Source organism: Eptesicus fuscus, chromosome 11 (genome assembly GCF_027574615.1).
Source record: "Eptesicus fuscus isolate TK198812 chromosome 11, DD_ASM_mEF_20220401, whole genome shotgun sequence".
Lineage (NCBI taxonomy): Eukaryota > Metazoa > Chordata > Mammalia > Chiroptera > Vespertilionidae > Eptesicus > Eptesicus fuscus.
Genome location: NC_072483.1, coordinates 62,336,970 through 62,353,578, shown reverse-complemented (window position 1 = coordinate 62,353,578; position 16,609 = coordinate 62,336,970). Strand labels below are relative to the sequence as shown.

Genomic DNA, 16,609 nt, shown 5'->3' with positions numbered 1-16,609 from the left:
AGTAGCTGTAAAAGATGATTTAGTTGTGGAATCTTCACTCTAAACATTTTCCATGTAATATTCTCTCTGTGTGTGAATATATATATATATATCCATGGGCATACTGTGTGTACAGGCATGTACACATGTATCCATATAGGACCAGACTGAAATGCAGCTGCTGGTCAGGGAAGCTGGGGAGGTGCCTCCTCCACTCGCTATGAGCCCCCAGCACCCCATGGTATGCAGTCTGGAATGACTGCTCCTGTGTGGGTTGTGTGCGTGTGCGTCAGTTTCCCTTGAAGATCTAAACTGATTTGGTCCCAGGAACACGGTATCTGCCCCAGGCACTGGAGCGGCTGAGATGTGACTGTCCAGAGCAAAGTATCCCTCTTCCTCTTGTACTTGCTTTTGATCTATTTAAGTCATGTGGAGCTGCTTCTTTGTTTCAGTGTCTGGAACATCTTTGAAAAAGTCATAAAGGGCCTTCCTGTTCTGTGCGGCTGTCTCTGTCCCTCTCCTTGTGACTCTGTTCTTTCTTTCTGCCTACAAGCTAATGTTTTGGCCCTGGTCAACCTCTTCCACAAATTAGCTGCCCTCAGCCATATAAGAGGCGGTTCTTGTCCTGTCCTCATTTGCATGTTAAAGGAGGAAGTGTCATTAGGACTAGAGATGAAAGATAAAAGCACAGTAGGATTCCAGCTATTTGGCATTTGTCTGGCAGGTTCTGTGGAGGAGTGGAGGCCGGAGGTGAGGGGCTGGGGGCAGACATACCAATAGCAAAACATATGAAAAAAAGAAATACCAATAGCAAAACATATGAGAACATGTTCAACCTTTCTCATAAAGCAAGCTATCACCTCTCAGATTTGCAAAGATTGAAATGTCTGATAACAGTCAGTTGGCAGGGTGTGGGGAAATAGACACTTTCATATCCGGTTAGCAGAACAAAAAGTGACACCACCTCATTGGGAGGCGATTGCTAGTTTCTATCAGAGTAGAGACCTGTCCTTTAGCTCAGCTGTTCTTTCCAGTGATTAGTCCAGGATCACCAGGAATCTCAGCATGGAGTATTTATTGTGGTCAGGAAGGCGGTGGGAGTGCTATTCCAAATGCTTTTCACATATGAATTCACTTAGTCTACATGAAACAGTGTAGATACAGTGTTATTGTTGACCCTGGTTTACTGATAGAGAAACTGAACTTTGAACTCACCAATATATGCAAGGTATAGGGACAGAGATGTTCACTGCAGCATTATTTACAATAAGAAAAAGCATGGTCTAGTCAAGTAAATGATTGTGCAGCCAAAAGGTGGAACATAACTTGAGAAGACTTCTAAGATATGGTTTTTTTTTGGTGAAAGAAGGCACATTTTTGGCACTGGCCAGTGTGGCTCAGTTAGTTGGAGTGTCGACCCGTGCACAGAAAGGTTGCGGGTTCAATTCCTGGTCAGGGCACACATGGGAAGTGGCCCATCACTGTTTCTCTCGTACATTGATCTCTCTGTCCATTCCCTTCTCTCTAAAATAAGTAAAACATATTCTCAGTGTTTAGCCCCATGGAGAAAAAAAACACACTTCTGAACAACAAATATAGTATGATATTATTTGCATTTAAAAAGACATGCATCTAGCCCAGCTGGCATGGCTCAGTGATTGAGCTTTGACCTATGAACCAGGAGGTCACAGTTCAAATCCCAGTCAGGGAATATGTCCAGGTTGCGGGCTCGATCCCAGTGTGGAGCATGCAGGAGGGAGCCAATCAATGATTCTCTCTCATCATTGATGTTTCTGTCTCTCCTTCTCTCTTCTTCTCTGAAATCAATAAAAACATATCCTAATATATAAAAAGCTAGGGGCCATCACAATCAAAACAACCAGACAGACAACCGAACAGCAGGCTGCGTGGGGCGACCAGGCCGGCAGGGGGGTTAGTGAGGAACAACCAAATGACTGAACAGAGGCTGCATGGGGTGACGAGGCCGGCAGGGGGATTAGTGAGGGAAGACCAAATGACTGAACAACAGGCTGCGTGGGGTGACCAGGCTGGCTGGGGGGGGGGGGCAGTTGGGGGTGACCAGGCTGGCAGGGGGGGAGTTGGGGGTGACCAGGCTGGCAGGGGAGCAGTTAGGGGTGACCAGGCTGGTGGGGGGGGGGGGCAGTTGGGGGCAACTAGGCCAGCAGGGGGGGGTAGTTGGGAGCAACCAGGCAGGCATGGGGGGCAGTGAGGGGTGACCAGGCCAGCAGAGGGGAGCAGTTGGGGGTGACCAGGCCGGGAGGGGGGACAGTTAGGGGCGATCAGGCTGGCAGGCAGAGGCAGTTAGGGATGATCAGGCTGGGGGGGTTGAGGTGGAGTTAGGAGCCAGAGGGCCCGGATTGTGAGAGGGATGTTCCGGATTGGAGAGGGTGCAGGCTGGGCTGAGGGAACCCCCCCCCCGCCCCCATGCACGAATTTCGTGCACCAGGCCTCTAGTTTAAAAATTAAAAAATAAAAATTTGTGTGCATGTTTAAAAGTTTTGGAATGATTTACAAACGGGGGCAGTAAATCTAAGAAGCTTGACTCACAGGAGAAGGGGTAGGAGACATTTGTTTTTTATTTCATATCTTTCTATATGGTCTTAAAATTTTAAGACGAGTGTATAATTTTAAAAAATCTAATTATACAGTAACACATATGAATGCTTAGTGAAGTGCCAGGCACACAAGCAAGGCTAAATAAGTGAAATTTTTGTAATGAGGTATTTATTCATTGTCTTGATCCCAGAAACAAAATGAGCATCTGTGAGTTGGAATGTGGTCCCCACCTAGAGGTTCAGCAGGAGTGAGTGGTTCAAGGTTCATGAGGCTCTCAAGTGGAGGAAATGGGGGGAGATTATGGTGGGTGAGAACAGACCAGCAGTTTCAACTAAGAGTATAAAACCCAAATAGAGTTCCCTGAAACTCCCTATGCCTCTGGGCCCGGCTCGACCACCCCTCAATGTGTTCTTCTCCCAAGGTGCTCAGACTTGACAACTTCCCTTACTCCCAAAGGTGTTAGAAAAGTAAAAAGTATCTTCTTCTTCTCCTCCTCCTCCGCCTCCTCCTCCTGTTCCTCCCCCTCACATTGGGGACTCCTGAACAAAAGGAAAGTGGAGCTTCTAGAAAGAGAAGAGAATCCAGGGCCTCTGGCTCTTCCTCATTAGAAGCAATCCTAAAACTCACTCACCAGCTGTTGGGGAAAATCCAGGTCTCTGATGGGATGGTGGCTGACCTTTGAGAGTATGAACTTATGGGGCCAAGTGTCCAGGGAGAGGCCACAGGGTGGGAGGGTAGCTCAGGAGGAGGGAGGTGCTCTACCCAGAGCCTCTCCTTGGCCAGTGTGGTCCTCTCTGTGGCTGTGTCTGATACCCTTTCAGCATATCCCCACCTTGTTTAGCCCCGTGGAGTCTTATTTACATTTGAAACACCCCGTCTGGCTCTGTTCTTTGGCCTACATGACAACTCCAAGGTTGTGGAAACCCTTCCAGCTGGTGGATGGGCTTTAGCTCAGACCGCAGAGCTGTCAAGCACCAATGTAAATCATGCCACAAAGACCCCCCTGCCTTTTCCTGACGCTCCACTGTATGTCAGGGCTGATCGCCCCTCAGAACAGTCAGCTCCAAAGTTCAGAGACTTCACACTCAGACTCCTTGAGCCATGTCAGGAATTCTCATCATTTCGGGTACCAGAAAAATGTTCCTGCGTGGGTTCTAATAAGGTCTTTGGTCTATTTCAGGTATCGGAATTGCGTTTACACTTACAGGATTCTGCCCAACGAAGATGATAAATTCACTGTTCAGGTAAGCCTGTAATAAACCTAGAAATCTGAGCTGATTAGAGCCTATGTTGGTGGAGAAAGAGTGAAAAAGAGGAAGAAGAGAAGGGACCCCAAGTAGCCTAGACAGTAAGACCTCACTGAGCCTGTCTTTCTCATGGGTGGGAGTGGCTTAGCAGGGAAACTGTGACCCTGCTCTGTGACATGATGGCGCAGGTATAATAGACATTATTTGCATTCACGGGTGTGAAGGGGAAACGATGGTAAAAAAGGACCCAGAAGTGAAGGAAAGTTAGCCACTGTGGCTCATGGGTTATTTTCTTCTGTGGCTGAAAGGAGTGACATTCAGTGGACCGGAAAGGAGAAAAGGAGGGGAACTTGCAGGAGAATAGACTGTCCTTTACAAGGGGCTAAAAGGTTGTCCAGAGGAAACAGTACCTGAAAAAGTACTTTCCATTCGTAGAGGTTTGTCCTGTCAAAGGCTGACGGGTGCTCATGGCATCAGTTGCACCATGTAAAGTCCGAGTGTGTAAAACTGGCTGTGAGATGTTAGAGAAAAACCAGCGTGCGCCGGCCCAAGTCGGGAGGACCACCCTACTCTCAGTTTATGTGACAAACAGCAGGGCTTTGTATGACCTCAGTGCATGACAACTGAATGATGTGGAGGCCAGGGGAGCTATTTTTATCTGGCTGCATGAAGAGAGCAGGGGGTGGGCAGAATGAAGGAGGTGACACTCTCAGTTGTCCTCAGTGGGGGCAGAGGAGTTACTCCTGGCTCATTGGACTAAGGCCAAGTGTACCCTTATAGCAGCCAGAGCAGCCAGGATAGACAAGGGTTGGGACACCGTGTCATGGAGGAGCAGTGAAAGGGTCTGCGGGGTTTAGTTAAAAAGAAAATGGAAGTGGAAGGGAAACAATCCCTGATTCCAGAACGGGAAGGGGGTGGTGCGTTTTGTGCAGGACTAAGATGCAGTAATACAAACAGCTGGATTCGAGGGCAGGACCCTGGAGCACAAGTCAATGGAAATGTGTCAACAGGAGGAAGCTGTGTTGAATAGAATGCCTCTAGGGAGGCTAGTTCTGTGGATCAAAGGAATCACTTGGATCAATGAGCCATTTGGGAAGAGTGAGACCTGGAGGGTCATGCTTGAGCCACACAGGTAGTCATGAAGCTGTCTTCTCAGGAGTCAGAAGCTGTTTACTGCACAGCTTCCATGGGAGATGCAAGTTTGGGCTCAAGCAGAATTGCTCCACCTGATCGAGGTCAGGCTGAGTATTGCTTCTGGCTTCTGCATCCCTCCCATCTGCACCAGTATCTGAAGGGTATCCATTTCAATGTCTTAGCAAGTCTGGGACACCCATATGTCTTGGCCTGCTCCCCAGGAACAAATGTTAGCACACCTGGTACACGACCGTCCTTTCAAGTACTTGGTGGCATTAAAACAGTCATCTCCCATATGGGCTTCACTTGCCAGGAACGTGGCCACCAAGGGGAGGGCTGCATGGGGCAGGCAGTGGGCCTCGATGGCCTCTTGGCTGGGTGGCATCCTTGATAGGTGCTTTGCTGAAAGGAGTCTAAACTCTCTTAAGTTAAAAGTTGGTTGATGTGTTTGATCTTTTTCCCCTTGTGGTTTGTTCTGTTCCTTCAAAGTGAAGAAGACTTTAATTATGACTAGGCCTTAAGCTGGAAAATACGTGACTTTGCACCCAGGGCTTGTAAATGTTAGACCCTGTCTAGCATCTGTTTCCTCTCATCTCCACGTGTGTTCCTGTGAATTGCTGCCAGTCCTGCAGCAGCTTCAGGATCAGGGGGCCTCACTAGGTTTTGGGGGTCTCAAAGTAGAGAGACTCAGTTTGCTAACTCATGTAAGGGGTGGGCAGCCTTTGTGGGAATACACAGGGCAAGGAGGGAGAAGGCCTGGGACCAGAAGGGTTTGGGGCCCCACACCCCACGTGCTACCTGCCGCAACTCAGCCCTTCTCTGTGAGTCTGCTCTTTGCCCACTAACAGGCTCACTTCTCAATTCCCAGTCCCAAGAGGGAATGTGGTTGGATTTTCTGTGTGGGCCAATCAGGGGCCACAGGTCTGTGCAAAAATCAGTTGTCTTGAAGCAGGTGCCCACCCACCACTCTGAGATAGGGGTAGAGTTGTGGGGGCAGAACATGGTTACCCGAGGCCCACACTCGGGCAGAGTGATAGGCAAGCAGGTTTCCTAGGAGAGCTGTGGCCCTGCTGGACATGTCTGCTCCTGACCCCAGCACTGGGCCTGTGACCTCCTTGGTGGCCAACACCGACTAACCAGGAGATAGGGAGCTGTGGGGCCTAGATGGCCCAAAGAAGTGCCCACCCCTAAGATACACCTTCCTGTAAAAAGATAACACCTTACTAAAATAATAGGAGTATGCCTACTGGGAGCGAATTAAAGCAGGCATGCAATTAGGCAGAGTCCCATGTTAACGTAAAAACATTCAAACCTGTAAAGAATTTTTGTGATTTTATTTGAGCCAAACTTTTGACAATTGCCAGGAAGCAGTATCTTAACGAATTGGGATAATGCTCCAGAGAATGGTGGTTTTTCATAATATACATTGCAATCAAAGGAGGGGACGTAGGTGGGTTACATGAAATCCTCTGGTGATAGATTAGAGAGGCGGGAGAAAGCTAAGTAGGGGAGAACCCTTGGGATTGGATAAAAAGTAAAATGATAGGATAGTTAACAGTCAACAATTAACATGATAACAATAACAATGAAGGAATTTGTGGTATCTGTCCTGGCACCTAAGGACATTAGGTTGTGCCCCAAGGGGTCTGGAAAAAGGGAAGTTACAAGTTACCCAGACATTTCAAGGATATGTTATCATAGATGCAAAAAGACAGATAGGCTCAGTTAAGGTAAAGGTTGACCCTGTCAGTGAAGATACCAGCCTAGGACGTAACTACCCACCATAACTGCTTTTAGTTAAAGTTTAATTCCAGACCATTCTTTGTGGTTACTTTAGGGAGTTTGCAAACCCGCCATGCAGGCCTTCCCTGAACTTGTCAGGTTCGCACATGGCCCCTTTTGTCCACACCCAGCTCTGGTGGCGCTTCAGCAGGATCACTGCTTATTTTAACTCGAGTTCCTCTTTTCATGTGGAGACAAAACCTCATACTCTTTTCTGAGCTTAGCCACAGTTTCTAAACAACTCATTCCTTACACCTGAGTCTGCATAGAGCCACCAAATAAAACAAGGCTCCCAAAATATGAATCTGGCCTGAAACATTGCCAAGTGTGGCACCAAAGGCTTTCATCGCTTTCTTATGTTAATTACCTTAGCACTTCTCACGGGGCTGCCCTCTTTCTGTGAAAGCCAGCACCCCTGCATCTTCATTCTTTGCAGGGTGACCTGGAGAAGTGGGACCACGCCCCGCGGCCCATGACAGCCCCATTTCGGTCAGGAAGAAGAAGAACCTGACACTCGGTGCCTTTGGTCTCACTCCACCTTTGCAGACTTACGAAAAATCAGAGCTGGGTGGGAAAGATTAAACTAACTTCACTGGAGCCCTTGCTTTAAGTACGGACAGAGCTGAGACTGCAGGAGTGGGGCTCACAGCAGCAAGTGTGTCCATTCCTGGCTGGGTGTGGGATGCCCTGGGGAAGGATGGCCTTGGCGCCAGGAGGACAGGGAGGCAGGCGATGTAGCTTCTCAAGGAGAGAGGCCTCTTTCCCTTCCCACGGTGGAGGTAACCTTTGATCACAAGTGGCATTTGGTCTTGTGGTGAATCTGTTCCCAGCTGGTTCAATTCCAGATTTTGCCAGTCATGTGGCCTTGGGTGAGGATGTAACTCCTCTGGAAAGTGGAAGTCACACACACATGTGCCTCTCTGAGCATGTGTAAAACACCCACCTCAGGTGGGTGGTTGGCCTGGGGAGCCGCTGCCACCCCCATGACTGTCTTTGTTCGCTGTGAGAGGGAGCCGACATCAAACAAAGGATCTCGTCTGCTAACCAACGTAAGTCAGGTCAGGTGAGGGGAGGAAGGGAAATGAGGAGAGAGAGGGAGAAAGAGAATGGAGAGAGGAGAGAAGTAAAGAACAAATGAAAAGAAAAAAGGAGAGGCACAGAGAAAGGAAGAAAAGGTGAAGGAAGAAAGAGGGAGGAGTGGAGTGGATAAGGGTCAGGGGGCAGTTTTGACAGAAGAGATGGAAATAGGTGTGGGGCAAAGAGATGGCAGAGAAGGGGGAGGGGGAGGGGAAGGGAGACAAGTGGTATTCTAGAAGATTCTAGGCAGCATCTGGGTGGCAGATTCTGTGCCATCAGCTCTGCACCTTGCACTGTGGATTTCTGTGTTAACTAGTTGTCCAACAGCCCCTGTGACCCTCAGACCCAGAGAACCTTCTGGACTAGAGCCTGAGCCACTGGTCCTCAGGGGTGGGCATCGCTGAGGGCAAGGGGAGGCCAAAGGAAGGCAGGGCAGCTCAGCCCCTCAGGCCTGAGTTTCCCACACCAAGAGTGGGTTTCTTGTAAAACCCAAACTCCTTCCCTGACTGGAAAGGGAAGTGACCTGCTCTTGGAGTCTGGGTCCAGAACAAGCTGCGAGGCTCCTGCTGCCTTTTAAAATGACTTCCTGCCCTAGCTGGTTTGGCTCAGTGCGTCAGCCTTCGAACTGAAAGGTCCCGGGTTTAATTCTGGTCAAGGGTACATGCCTGGGTTGCGGGCTGAACCGCCAGTAAGGGGCGTGCAGGAGGCAGCCAATCAATGATTCTCTCTCATCATTGTTATTGCTATCTCTCCCTCCCTCTCCCTTCCTCTCTGAAATCAATACAAATAAATAAAACAAAATGAAATAAAATAAAATGACTTCCTCCTTGGGAGACCGAGGACAAGTTTGAGGCAGTACAGCGTCCTGATGGGCCCGCTGGAGCGTGAGTGAGGGGCGGCCACAGGGCTCATGAAGTGGCCTTCAGGCTTGTCACCTAACTGACTGCCCCAAACCCAAAGCCACAAAGTTCATGGGGCCCCTTGAGACATGAGGCCCCGAAATAACAGAGGCTCCATTCCTACAACCCTGCCCCCTAGCTCATTTTTTTCTGACATCTTTCCTACCAAGAAGAAGAAGTAGAAACTAAAAACCAGCCCTAGTCCCCAGTCACGTCAGTATTCGCTGTGAACTTCCTGTCGTTTCTCATGGTTGAGATCGTATCCAGGATACTAAGTCAAGACGGGAACACGCACAGCTTGTAATGCGAGTGTAGGTGAAGAAGGAATTTGAAACTATCTGCCTCACAGACGCTTTCGGTATTCTTTCCCAATTTAGAAGAAAGGCCAGTGGCTCGAGCCCTGGGTGAGAGACTCATGACTCAGTTCCTGGTCCCTGGGGTGGCGAGGGATGGGGGGGGCGTCACGTTGCTCTGGGCAGTGTGGCTTTCGGAAAGAGACAACAAAACAACTTTCTAAAAGCCGTTCCATCACAAGTGTCCGGGTGGGTAAACGGTTTAGCCATTGTTATTAAACTCAGGAAGAGGGTGGCAGCTGTTATTGTTCTGCGTGGTCACTGAGTGAAATAAAGATTCCGTGCGAGCCCCCGGTGAAGGATGTGGCTCTAACGCACACTTCCTGACATTGCACAAGAGGGGGCAGAAAAGATGCCGGCAACTGCGCCAGGCAGGCAGGCCTCCACAGAGGGGGTGGCCCAGCGGGGGTCCACAGTGGCCAAGCAGTTCCTTTATGCCTTGACTGCCATTTCTGGAAGCCTGCAATTTTATTTTATTTTATTCTATTACTAGGGGCCTGGCGCACAAAATTTGTGTGCAGGTACTGTCCCTAGGCCTGGCCTGCGGTCAGGGCCATCTTCCCCAATTGCCCTGCCGGCCGGGGAAAGGGACCAAGAGGTGGTCAGTGCGCCTCACAGTGACTGGTCCAGTGGTCGTTCTGCCGTTAGGGTCAATTTGCATATTACCCTTTTATTATATAGGATAGAGGCTTGGTGCATGGGTGGGGGCCAGCTGGCCTGCCCTGACAGGGGCCCTGGATCAGGGTGGGGAGTCCCCGCTGGGGGGCGGGGCTGGCCTGGGCGAGGGGCCAGCCACACTCCCGATTGGGGTGGGGGTCCCTGCTGGGGGGCGGGGCCAGCCTGGGCAAGGGGCCACTGAGGGTTTACAGGCTGGCCACACCCCTGGCTTTGTCAGGAAGGATGTCCAGAAGACATCCAGTCTATTGGGTCTAATTAGCATATTACCCTTTTATTAGTATAGATTTTATCAGGTCTGTTTTCCAAGCTTCTGGATATCTCAAAACATCTTCCAGTTGCCTTCCCCATTCGAAAGGGAATTTGGTGGAGATAAAATCCTTGGGAACCAAGTTAACCCTCAAAATGCCATCCTGGTGCTCCACTGCCATGAGAAATTTAGTAATATAAATAGCCGCAAAGGCAACATCCAATGCATTGCAGAGAGCTGGTTTTTTCCTGCTCTGAAGCTGGTGGGGGTTCCTTTCCATCCCTGTCATTTTCTTTCCTTTGCTAGTTCCTGGAACGTGTTGAGCCTGTTTGCTTTGCAAACGTGGGTCTTGCTTTGGCTCAGAGGACTTTCCTCTTGTCTGGTCTTTGTGTATATTTCTATTCCAGCCCTTCTGCTTTCTATTTGCCATCCTACCTACAAACGACTGTCTTTACTCCCCCGTCCCCACCCCCCGCCATCTTGTCCCTGCTTCTCGGGCTCCGAGCCTCTGGCTCACCTCACCCCAGGACCTGGACCCGTTTCCTCTTTGTTGCCCAAAACAGTTCTCACCCGGCACCCACACCAGCGGCGGTTGGTGGGTTTAGGCACAGAATTAGGATGCAATCGTAACCAGTGAGATGTGAAGGGAAAGTTCTGCGGGGCTTCTGGTAAAGGTTGATTTGTCTCAGGTGAAACGGTCCCTTTTCTCCCTCTGGAAGCTGTCACAGGCGGTGATGGCTGGGGCTGCCGCTGCCGTCTTGCAAGCCCAAGGGCAGGGGGCTGGAGAGTGAGGCAATGAGCAGAGGGCAGAGCAGAAAGATGAAATGAGCCTGGGTCCTCAATGATGCCACTGAATTAACGGAACAGAATTCGCCAGCCTGGCCGCTGCCCTGCCTCAGACTTCCTGTTTGTGAGATAATGGATTCCTTTTTTGTTCAAGTAGCCAAATTAGGGTTTTCTGTTACCTGCTGCTAAAAGAATCATAAGGTACAAAGGCTTGGATTATCCTTTGGGAATTTCAGAGCAGAAAAGGAAAATTTAAATTGAACATCAAGTCATGGTCTGGTACCCATAGTTCCTGACTTCCTTCTCTCTGAGGCTGTGGCCTGCACCATGCTGCCGGGACCATTGCCACCTCCCGGACATTCCCTATGACGTGTCTGATGTGTCTCTATGCCAAACATTCTGGGGGGGGGGGGGGTGGGGGGGCGGGGGGGGAGCCAGGGGGGTAATATTCCTTTCTCCAACTCTAGCCAGAAAAAGCTCAAAAAACAATAAATATTTTAGCGATTACTTGCTTATTGCAGAATGGTTTAAGGTCTCCTGTCAAGGTCACCCTTCAAGATCAGGTTCTGGGGTCCTAGCCAGTTTGGCTCAGTGGCTAGAGCGTTGGCCTGTGGACTCAAGGGTCCTGGGTTTGATTCCAGTCAAGGGCACGTGCCTGGGTTGCAGGCTCTATCCTCCATAGGGGGCGTGCAGGAAGCAGCCAATCAATGATTCTCTCTCATCATTAATGTTTCTATCTCTCTCTCTCCCTATCCCTTCCTCTCTGAAATCAATAAAAATATATTTTAAAAAAAGATCAGGTCTGGGCCTTGGCCCGGTAGCTTAGTTGGTAGAGCATCATCCCAATACACCAAGGTTGTGGGTTTGATCCCTGATCAGGGCGCATACAAGAAGCAACCGATAAATGCATAAATAAGTGGAACAACAAATCAATGTTTCTCTCCCCCATGCGCTTTCTCTCTCTTCCTTCCTCTCTCTTTCTAAAATCAATTTTTAAAAAAATCAGGTTCTGGGTCTAAACTCTATATATGCAAGAGGCTGCCTAAGGTTGCCCAACAGAAGAGAATCTTTCCTCTAAGAAAATAACTCATCTGATTACTCCATGAAACTACCTACCCACCCTCACTTGTCCCTCCCCAACCCCTCACCTGCTCTGTCTTCTTCATGGCACTTGTAACTACCTAATTTATATACTTAGTACTTGGTGTGTTTATTGTCTGCCCGAGAACTGCTCCTGGTATATGGTGGGCACTCCGTAAATATTTACTGAATGAATGAATTCTGCTGCTCCCTTAAGAATTTAGAAAAATCTGCATGTTTCATTTAAAATTATGACTTGTTTTCCCTTGTTTCGGTTATCATTCTTTGTTGTTGTTGTTGTTAATTCTCACTGGAGGGTAGTTTTCCATTTTTTATTTATTTATTTATTTATTTATTTATTTATTTATTTATTAAAGTAAAAGGGAAGGGGAGAGACAGAGAGAAACAGTTTTCCATTTATTTATTTATTTATTTATTTATTTATTTATTTATTTATCTGAGAGAGTAAAAGGAAAGGGGAGAGACAGAGAGAAACATCCATGTGAGAAAGATACATTAATTGCTTGCCCCTGACCAGGTCTAGGGATTGAGCCTACAACTGAGGTGCCTGCCCTTGACTGGAATCGAACCCAGGACCCTTCAGTCCATGGGCTGGCACTCTATCCATTGAGCCAAACCAGTCAGGTGCAGTTATTGTTCTTAAACTGGGTCACCACAGTGTCCACTGTGTCTATCGACTTGTTTTTCGTGCCTTGGTTGATTTCCTCTGCATTCTGGGCTCAGTGCTCTGGTCCGAAGTCTCGCTTGTGCTATCACTCCCTCTGACGTGGGTTTTGATTTTGACGTTGACTTTTTCATTTGGTGCAAGCCTGCCTTGTGTGACCAACGCCCTCTGTAACTGGTCTTGCTGTCTATTATCTTTCTTGTGGGTTTTTACCCCTGGGTATTAAAGGCTTTGCCTTTTCACATCCACACGAGGATGTCAGCTGCTTCCCAGCATGTTTTACTAGTTCCTGCGCAGCATTTTCAGAGAAGGCTTCCTCCGGGTCTTATTCTCCCTAGCCTCCGTTTCCTCCTCTGAAATATTGGGGTAACGATAGTGCTTCTCACGTAAGGAGGTTTCCAGGACCAAAGCCAGGTTTATGAGAAGCACATAGTGCAGTGCCTGACACATGACTCAATAAATCATTGTTGAGTAATCAATGAATATGCCTGCTCATTGGGCCTGTGTCACCCCATCTTTGAACGACTGGGGAAGACAGAGGCAGGGGACAGGGCAGGGGTTGGTGCCAGGGGTCCCATAGGCAGCAATAAGAGAGAGCCTTGAGAATACCCAGGGGGTCAGAGGCAGGATCCCATAACTCTCAGGGAGGCCCACCTCATTATCCCTTTTCATCATTTCTCTCACTTATTGAGCCCTCCTTATTAGGAGCCAGACACTTGCTATACACTCTTTAATTGAATCCTGTGAAGGAGGTATTATCATTATTCTCATTTTAAATACAAGGGAACTCGTGCTCAGACAGGCTAACACTGTTTGCTTGGCTCATAAAACTAGTCAGTGACCTGCCATGTTATGGCTAAGGGTCAGACCACTGTCCTCCTCCTTGGCTTGGCCCTTGGTCATTGAGGTGCCACAGCTAGAAGGTGAACGCCAGATTGGGTCTGGTGCTGCTCTCAGGTTTGGCTACTGGCCTTTGCTTCCCTAGCCACAGAAGGTTGGGCCCAGCTGTGGAAGCAGCTGTGAGCTGTATGGTATTTGAGCCATTAGCCTTCTTGAATGAGGCTCAAGATGGCCCTGCTCTTAAGCTGAGTCCAGTCAGGGTATAGCTGCATCTCCTGACCATATTTCTTGAGGGTTAGCATGACTTAGCTCAGAGATTCCCTGGAGCCACCTGTTCGTCTGCTCATTCATTCAGAAAATATTAGTTGGGCATCGGTGATACGATAATCAACCTCATAGACACAGTTCCTGCCCTCAAGGGACATTCAGCTGAGAAACTGAAGACAAGTAATTATCGAGATCATCCCCTGAGCCCTAACCAGTTTGGCTCAGTGGAAAGAGCGTTGGCCTGCGAACCAAAGGGTCATGGGTTCGATTCAGGTCAAGGGCACGTACCTCAGTTACAGGCCCCTCCACAGACGCATGCAGGAGGCAACCAATCGATGTGTTTCTCTCACATTGATATTTCTCTCTGTCTTTCCCTCTCTTCCACTCTCTCAAGAAATCAATGGAAAAATATCCTCGAGTGAGGATTAAGAAAAAAAAAAAGATTATTCCCTGAACCCCAGATCTATATAGCTTGAAGTAGAGGTGATCAGTTAGTCATTTTTACAAAGAGATTCACCATAAGAGACTAGGAAGTTCCCAAAGTCCCTTCATTTTCAGCTGTTCCCTGGGAGGCTGACGGCCTGTCTGTCCACCATAATTTTGCTCCTTCATGACTTGGGAGAAAGGGTTCTGAAATCTTGAAATGAAGATATGTGCTTTCTAAAATCCAATGTCTCCAGCAAATGTACACTCTTAAGTCTCTCAGAAGAGGCCTTAGCACCTCATATTGGGGCAAGGACAGGACATGAGGACATAGTCCCGGGCTTTAAAGAGGGAAATCAGACATCAAACAAGTAGATTAAAGGTTATTCAGAAATCTGCAAGTAAGACCACTGGTTGCTCGGGAAACCAGACAATAGAATGGCTCTCTCTTCCTGGGAAAACATTGAGGAGATAGTTACCCCCATGAACAGAAACTCCTCTCTGCCCCAGGATCTTAGCATTTGCTCTGACCTCTGCCTAGGACTGTGACCACCCAGATCACCATGTGGCTGACTGCCCTGATGTTACTCCCAGGTCTCCCCATATAAAGTCATGCCCTGCCCCAATTATCATTCTCCATTATATGCCTATTTATTTTTCTTCCTAGTCCTCAACACTATCTGCATCGGTATTAGTTTCCTGTTGCCACTGTAGCAAATTACCACACAGGTAGTGGTTTAAAAACAACACAAGTGTATTATCTCAGTTCTGGGGACTGAAAGTTTGAAATGGGTCTTACAGGGCTACATCAGGTGTTGGCAAGACTGAGCCTTTCTGGGTGCTCAAGGGCGAATTTGTTTTCTTGCCTTTTCCAGTTTCTCGGGGCCACCTGCACTCCTTGGCTCATAACCCCTTTCTCCACCTTCAAGCCAGGCAAGGCTTTCTCACCAGGCCATCTCTCTGGTTCTGGCTCTCCCACCTCCCTCTCTCCCTTATGAGGATCCTCAGGATTAGAGTGGGCCCACCTAAATAGTTCAGGATATTCTCCTTATCTCAAGGCCAGCAACTCCCTCTGCATCTTGGTTCCCCCACCTCTACGTAGCATAACGTCTTGACCAGTTCTGGGGATCAGGACACAGAGGTCTTTGAGGGGGTCATTGCTCTGCCCACCACAGCGACTATCTTTACTCATTATCCACTCATTTATTTGTCACTTGTCAGAGGGAAACAGCAACTGATTGCCTCCCGTATGCCCTCCAACCAGGGATCGAACCCACAACCTAGGTATGTGCCCTGACTAGGAACAGAGCTTGCAGTCTTTTGATGTATGAGACGATGCTCCAACTAACTGAGCCACCCGACCAAGGCAAGACCTTGGTCTCTTTTGCTCACCACTGTATCTGCAGCTCCTGCAAGAGCATCTGGCACATAGTAGGTGCTCAATAAATATTGGCTAACTGGTTGAATGAAGGGGTAAATTTGCAATATGAGCGAGGGAGGAAAGGTCTCCGTTTCTTTTCCTCTAAAAGGAAGGCAGTGGACCGGAGACCTCAAAGGCCTCGTGCTCTAAAAGGCTGTGATTCCTTCTGTAACAATGACATCAACAAAGGCTTAGGAGGGGGGACTGTCCAGGGTGGCTGTTTCATAATCTGCTCTGTGGCTTCGGGCACAGTGACTGCCGTAGGGATAGGGTCTGGGGTGAAGTGAGGAGTGTGGGGGCGAGCTGCAGAGTTCATTGAGGGGCCGCCCCAGGCTTCATCTCCCCCGAGGCAGCTCCTCCCCAGGCTGACTCCCAGGCGAGGACTCAGAGCTTGTCTGCCAGCTGTCACTTCTGTCTGCCAGAGTACCTCGAGAGTTTCACAAAAAGAAAAGAGGCAAGCCAGAAAGCCTCTCGGGGATATGTAGCTAAGGATGAAAATATTCCTCTAGGCTCCTGCAGTAGGGAAATGGAGGATGCTCCTATTCTGGGACCATTGGGACCAGGGCAGCTTCTGAAAGATGACCTGGATGGGCCTTTAGTACCGGTGAGCCTGTACAATGATAAACACCATCTACATCCCACAGGCCCATCGGTGTGGGGGTCCAGTCTTGAAGGAAAGGTGCTTCAACCATGCAGCGTCTTAAACAATGGCCCTTTGCTTAGGGTCATTATTTAAGAGAAAAGGGGAAATGGAAACAGTGAAGGAGATGAGTTTCCTTCCTCACATGTGTCAGAGGGAAATGGCTCTTTTAAAGGCAAATGTTGAATATTGGAGGGGGAGGAGGACTTAGAGACTCCCAACTGCACCCCTTCCTTCCCCCATTTCCCACGCTCTCTTCAGTCTTGAAGCGGATTGAGCCAGGCCTCGGAGCCGAGGCCCATGACTGGCTCTGGCCCCCAGGTGCCCAGGGATTACTCCTCCGGGGTCCCTCATCTCCACCCTGCACCCAGCCCTCTGTGCCCCTCGGCCCCACCTCATGCTTTGACCTAAAAGAGTCTATTCCTGCTGATGTGGGTAAACATATTTTGACCCCGTGGTGAAAATGGTTACACAGGAAGAAGCAGAAAGATCAAA

The 16,609-nt window shown here is 48.9% G+C and overlaps 1 protein-coding gene across 1 annotated transcript in view; it reads left to right on the top strand.

The window, feature by feature from the left end:
- INPP5D (inositol polyphosphate-5-phosphatase D) overlaps window positions 1-16,609 on the top strand; it is a 97,028-nt gene that overhangs the window by 7,324 nt on the left and 73,095 nt on the right. Inside the window, exon 2 of the mRNA XM_028140589.2 lies at window positions 3,737-3,800. Coding sequence (XP_027996390.2) covers window positions 3,737-3,800 — 64 coding nt within the window. The remainder of the gene's footprint in view (window positions 1-3,736; window positions 3,801-16,609) is intronic.